Raw genomic sequence first — 6,823 nt, forward strand, 5'->3', positions numbered from 1 at the left:
TGGTTCCTCAAATCAATAGATCATGTTTTGTACTACTAATATACTGTTTTGTAACCATTCTTTCAAATCATATTTTTTGCACTGGTCACAGTTCCTCACATTATTTCATGTGTCACTTGCGCCGCTCACTTATTGTACGAACACATTAGTGCACATGAATGTTTTGGTTACACCCAGATACTATGTAAATAGTGCTGATATAACTATTGCTGTCTATATATGTTTCTAAATATAGACTGCTCTATGAGTTTCATACAAATCTTTGTTGTCTCCCCTTCTCACCGTGCAACTGTAATTCAGGTTTTTACTTTGTGAAACTGCCTACTAAAGTATTACCTGTTGAGACATTTTTGATTGCTGCACATGTGTTAGAAAACAGGCATTCCCTGTACCCCAGCAAGATTGTACCTTGGTTCACATAATAAATTTCCCTCATCATGCGGTTAGAGAATAAAAAAGTAAATCCCAACCTCCTTGTTAAAAGAATATACAGCGATTTGTCAGAAGAGTATGTCTGACACTGGACCACATGCACAGCAAATGCTACAAAATCAACAGAAAATGTAAAGACCTTCTTACTGCATAGTCCTCTCCTGATTTGCAAGGGTGTTTTAGGGTGATAATGTTCCTCCCATACTCCTATATCCATTCACCCTGATGTTGGAGCACCATTTTATGAAGGTTAGAATTTTTGGGATATCAAATTATCTGGCGACATCTAAACAGTCTTCGATTCCAGGCCAGACCTGGGGCCGTATTACAGATGGTGCCCGGGGGGTGCAACAGGCATTTGCGCGTCCCCCAGGACACTTTGGTATTTTAGAAGGGACGGTTGTGCATCCCCTTCTATAATACCGATAGCGCTGACACATTTAAAGCGCCAGTGCTATCAACAACGGGTGTTCCCTCATTTGCATAGGGGCGGGCCCTATGCAAAAGAGGGAATTCCTTTGACTATGTGCCTGGGCCATGCTACAAACATACGGTACAAAAGGGGGTGGTGATGGACGGAGCATCTGAATAAATCAAACACTCACACCCAGTCAATGGATCTGGGTTTTATCCATCACTGTATTTTAGCCCACTCTGCCACCCCAGTTCAGACATGGCTACATGCAAATCAGTCTGACCCTGTGCCTCATGTGAACAGTCTAGCCCAAACTGCGAAGCCATGTCTATCCTGGACCAGAAACAAGCTTCCGAGGACCGGTTTCTGGCATTCCAGCCGTCTTCAGCCCGGCTTGCTTGAATCCAGTGGCAAAGTGAGCAAGGGACTCACGTCTGAGCATACCCTGCCACACTTATGGCGGCCAAAAGCGGTACAAAAGGGGGTGGTGATGGACGGAGCATCTGAATCAATCAAACACTCACACCCAGTCAAAGGATTTGGGTTTAATCCATCACCGTTCTTTAGCCCACTCTGCCACCCCAGTTCAGACATGGCTATATGCAAATCAGTCTGACCCTGTCCTCATGGGAACAGTCCAGCCCGAACTGCCAAGCCATGTCTTCCCTGGACCGGAAACAAGCTTCCGAGGATCGGTTTCTGGCATTCCAGCCGTCTTCAGCCCGGCTTGCTTGAATCCAGTGGCAAAGTGAGCAAGCAGTTGTTTTATCCTCGAAAAATTTCGAAAGAGCATCGGTCTACTCTTGGGAAGTCGGTATTGCTGACGGCTTTCTGGAGGTGGTAAATTCTTTCAAGATTTGGTAAAGTTCTTCGGAGGAGTTTTCAGCTTTATTTATCCGCTCCGTAAGGAATGCTCTCTTTGTCGCCTTTATGTCACTCATATAGCTGGAGTGCAATATTTTGTATGCTTTTCGGTCGGCCTGATCTTTGCTTTTCCGCCCTTTTTTCTCAGCAGTTCTGCATAGGTATTTAGTGATTTGTAACTGCTCTGTAAACCAAGGGGCAGTTCTAATCTTACACTTGACTTTACTCAGTGGGGCAATTTTGTCCAGTGCTGTCTCTATGGCATTTTCAAAATGTTGTGCTGCTATACTTGCACTCATGGTAGGAGTTACCAAATCAGGGTGAAAGTGTTTTGAAAACATGGGTAATGTGATTTTTTTCCAGGGGCCTGCGTAATGTAAGTTCGCTTTCGAGTGCCACTTTAGTTATGGTGATGGAAAAGGAAATTTTCAATAAGTAATGATCTGTCCAAAGAAATACGATGGGAGAGTCTACCATGATATCAGGGAAGTTTGAAAAGAGGAGGTCCAACGTGTGACCAGCCCGGTGTGTGGGGCCTATGACCTTCTGAACAAGACTCAGAGTGTTCATGTTGGAGATTAACTTTTCAGTATCCAGGTTCGCTTGTATTTGCGCGTGGTAAATAAAATCACCTATCAGGAGGAATTTATCAGAGGCTAGGACATGTGGTGCAATGATCTCAAGTAGCTTGTTTCAGGTTCGAAGCAGTTTCACTCCTTGGGTGTTCTCATTTGTGTTCCTTTATAAGAGCACATTTGTCAAGTTATGTACGCAGAGTCAATCTCAACCATTTTGTGTGCGCATTTTGAAGCTGTGTTAATCTCAGGGCTGGTATTCCTGGTACAGCAGGGCGCTGGGAACTCCGTCACCCCTTTTGTGGACAGACTCTGCACTCCTGGCTGTCCACGGTTTGTATTGTATGTGTGTGCAGTGATTTGCAACCATTGGGCAATCGGATCTTCTATGGCGCCATGCTACTCTACTGCCAATTTAGCTAGAGGCAGTACAGACAAGCATACTCATGTCTGATAGCCACATGTACAGAGCCACTGCAGAGCAAACAACAACACATTGCAACACAACAGCCCTTACTAATGAGTAAATTAACTTCACTCTTCTCACTAGGAACCAACGGTGGGCATAGATAACAGAGTCACTTACCCCATTTTCCTTGTGTTCACATTTATTGAGATCGAAGCCATCTTTCCGGATGTCTTTGGACTTGCAGCTTGTCTCTTTCACGGCAAACTGAATGTCAACATACTCCGTTACAAAATCCATCTATAGAGAATAGCACACCGTCAATTACATAAACTAACATGAGCATTCAAAAAGCACACTGTCACTCAGAGGAGTATCCGTGGGAGCAGGTGACGTCAGCAAAGTTGGGAAGTGGATGAAGAGAAGGAAATTACAAAGCTCCAATGCTGCAGCTTAGTTCTGCATGAGGTTGAAGGGTCGAGTGTTGTGTACATGTCTGAGTGTCTATGTATGCATATGTCAGCCTTTTTCTCTATGTATCCATGATTGCCGTATCTGTGCATGTGCATGTCTGCTCCCCCTTCAGTCAGATGGTCACCAGACCTGTACCTGATATCTGCTGGCTGCTAACCCCTGGCATCTACTGCCTGCCAACCCCTGGCGTCCACTGGCTGCCAACCCCTGGCATCTACTGGCTGCCAACCCCTGACATCTACTGGCTGTCAACCACTGGCATCTACTGGCTGTCAACCCCTGGCATCTGCTGGCTGCCGACCCCTGGCATCTACTGCCTGCCAACCCCTGGCATCCACTGGCTGTCAAACCCTGGCGTCCACTGGCTGCCAACCCCTGGCATCTACTGGCTGCCAACCCCTGACATCTACTGGCTGTCAACCCCTGGCATCTGCTGGCTGCCAACCCCTGGCATCTGCTGGCTGCCATCCCATGAGACATGCCTATTCGAAAAATTAAGGCTGCATAGCTACTGTCAATGGTGAATGTTGTGTGTATTTGTGCACTGGAACATAGTCTTAATTTGACCAGCTAAAAAACGTAAATGACTATGAAATGAAATAGCATAAAAAAGGGATAGAAGAGTACAAGAGGTGAGAAAAGGGCATACATTACAATACATGGTGCAGATAAATGCAGTACAAGAGGGATATATACTCCATCAGGGATGCAATTTTTGAACACAGGTATTCAAAACAAAAAAAGATGCTGGTAATGGCTCAAGGTGGTAAATTCATGGGGTTAGCTTTCTGCAGGGCTAGTGGAGGCAATAACATAGCAGAATTCAAAAGGTGTGGGGTTAGAAACACGGGGATTAAAACAATGTGAGAAGAAGTATAGCACAAGGGTAAACATAAAGCAACATTATACTGTGTAATCTCGGCCTTTTGGTGCTTAACATGTGTTGTTGTGGGTGTATACCTCTGTATGTTTGCAACTCCACTTTTCTGTCTATGTGCCTATGTACTGATGGCGTTGTGCCATAATATTGTAACAAAAATATCGTCTGACAGTCTGCCAGAAATATTTTGTGTTTTTTCTAAATAAAGTCTGACATACAAACAAAATGATATATCTATGTACTTATGCAAATAGGCCACGATTTCAAAACGTTCTGAGCACCTACGCTGTATTTAGATTTGAGATGTTATGCAATCTACGATTTAGTTTAGATTAAATGTATATGCATTCTAAGGCCCCTATTCAAAGAATAGGCTCTGTGGGATAGGTTCCGAGACTGAACTCAGAATGGCAGCAAGCACTATAGTAAAACCTCCCTACTGCAATGCTAAGCTTAGGGTTAAAGGGGGAAAACAAGGCATTACTGGAGGGCAGGAAGAATGCAAAAAAAGCATAACACATCAAACATGTAGGATCGTGTGAATTTACAATCACTTTGCATGGTCTTTCCCAACGTGGAAACACAAGCAAAGCAAGGTCTGAATAAAAAGAATAATGCACATGTGCTTGGCGGGTCGGGGATGGTAAGATCCGTTTTTCATGGTGTTAATAGAAGGGCTTTTTTTCCATATAGAAAATAATTTATCCTATGAAGAAAATAAATGTGAGAATGCACATTTATGCCAAATGTAGACATGTGCATTATTCGTCACACAACAATCTTCTGGTGTAGGAGTCTCCAACCTTTTCTGTAATAAGAGCTACTTATGTTCAATGGGTCTCATCAAATATTATTAGTGTTGTAACAGTGACTATATCAGACAAGGTTACATTAGTAGCCACCATATGCAAGATTACTTTCAGTGATCGCCTCAGTGCCTCCGGCACGGTTGCAAACAGTAATGTATAAAAAACAGGAAACAACCTTTACAACGCAGTCATTACATCGCACTACCTTTATAAAGCAGTCATTACATTGCAACATCCTTTACATAGCATGTCATTACAACGCAGCCATTTCATTGCTTGTCACTACAATGCATGTCATTACAACACATGTCATTACAACGCAGGCATTACATTGCAAGTCATTATAATGCATACCATTACAACGCATAGTACCCTTACAATATCCAACACTTACCCTACTGTTGCACTCACTGGAGTTAGAATAGTAATTATTACCCTATACTATCCAACATTACCTTAAATGTGATGTAATGGTATGCATTGTAATGGTATGCATTGTAAAGGTATAATGCGAAGTAATGAAATGCGTTGTAAAGGTAGTTTCCGAAAATGTGATGTAATGGAATGCAATGTAAAAGAATGCGTTGTAAAGGATGATGCGATGTAAAAACTGCGTTGTAAACGCATGCATTGTAAATGTATGCATTGTAACGTCATTCATTCAATTTGGCAATATGGAATGCCTTCACATGGGTAATACATAAAAACTGTCACTGCAGTACCTCTGTCACCAAGGTAATACCATTTATAAAAATGTATTTTCAAAGCCACATTATTTGTCACTCAAATATCAGCATTAAATATATTTTTGAAATTCAGCCATGTTTCTCCAAATATGAGCTTATGAATTGTGAAAAGAAAACATTTTGACTCAAATATACAGTCTAACTTTTGGTATGCATATATTAATTCAAACAAGTAAAAGCTTCTAATTTATTAGTCTGGGTTGCAAAAAGGAGAGCTACTTACAGGTACCTGGAGAGCTATTAGTAGCTCATGAGATACTGGTTGGAGCAGCCTGCTCTGGAGAATGCTAGGAGGTAAAGATTATGACTGGAAATGAGTGACTTGTGTAGCCATCATGCCAAATCTAAACGACTTTCTGTTAATCTCTGAAAATTCTGAAATACATACAATATGTATAGTAAGTCTACAATGCATAATGTTATGCCTTTATCCAAGTTTCATTCTATCTTTGTACTTATGTTTCTCTGCATTGGTCTGTTTTCCTCAAGATATCGACAAAGCCCAGGAGTTGGGCTCATAGATCTTAGTTTGTGCTCTTTGCCATACCTACCATTTTTTTACTGTGGATGACCGATGAGGCTTTGTAGACAAAGCGAGCTCTCTGGTTGAGATTCTGCGCTGCAAGACTCAAGTAGGTTTCAGCCAAGGGGGTCGTCATTTTCAGGTCCACCCCTGCCTCTATGGTGGGGATCAAGCTCCCCAAGGAGCTAAGCAAGAGGATGATAAACCAGGTATTCATCTTCATCAGCCTGTCCTCCAATGCCCAAGTCTGATCAGATCAGCTTTATGTTCCAGTTTCTGTTTATTTTAGTGGAAGATTAACTTCCCAACCTCAAACCTGACCAGTTCATGGAGGATTTTCATTCTCTTCATTAGCAAAGGAATGTGGTCTACGTTGGGCAAACACTCACTGCTGTGCTTTGCAGGGGTGAAAGTACAGTTAGTTTACTGAACAGTGTGTGATGCTTTGAGTTCATGGGAAATAGGTTTGCCCTTCAGATGCCCCCCATTTGTTTTATTATTTTTCCTATTCGTTGAGGGTCTACGAAGCAGATTCAGGCATTGTATGAAAACTGAATACAGTTATTAAATACTTAGTAAGATAACAAAACAGTCTAATGGATGTAGGCTACCGTGAAACTGGCGCGGCACAACATCCTTCAATGTGGAAGATGACTAAGAAAGGGGCATTCCATCACTCACCGGGAGTAGCAGAGTGGG

The 6,823-nt window shown here is 42.5% G+C and overlaps 1 protein-coding gene across 5 annotated transcripts in view; it reads right to left on the bottom strand.

The window, feature by feature from the left end:
* Nucleotides 1-6,360, bottom strand: part of LOC147685087 (uncharacterized) — a 201,009-nt gene extending 194,649 nt beyond the window's left edge. For all 5 annotated transcript variants that reach the window (XR_015300675.1, XM_086940961.1, XM_086940960.1 and 2 more), the window contains exons 1-2: nt 6,153-6,360; nt 2,873-2,992 (exon numbers count right to left, since the gene is read on the bottom strand). Coding sequence is in view for 4 of the 5 variants with exons in the window: in XM_086940961.1 (XP_086797087.1) it covers nt 2,873-2,992; nt 6,153-6,347 (315 nt within the window). In the remaining variant the exon portion in view is untranslated. The remainder of the gene's footprint in view (nt 1-2,872; nt 2,993-6,152) is intronic.
* Between the last annotated feature and the right edge of the window lie 463 nt (nt 6,361-6,823).

The sequence above is a fragment of the Lissotriton vulgaris genome, chromosome 10, assembly GCF_964263255.1.
Source record: "Lissotriton vulgaris chromosome 10, aLisVul1.2, whole genome shotgun sequence".
NCBI lineage: Eukaryota > Metazoa > Chordata > Amphibia > Caudata > Salamandridae > Lissotriton > Lissotriton vulgaris.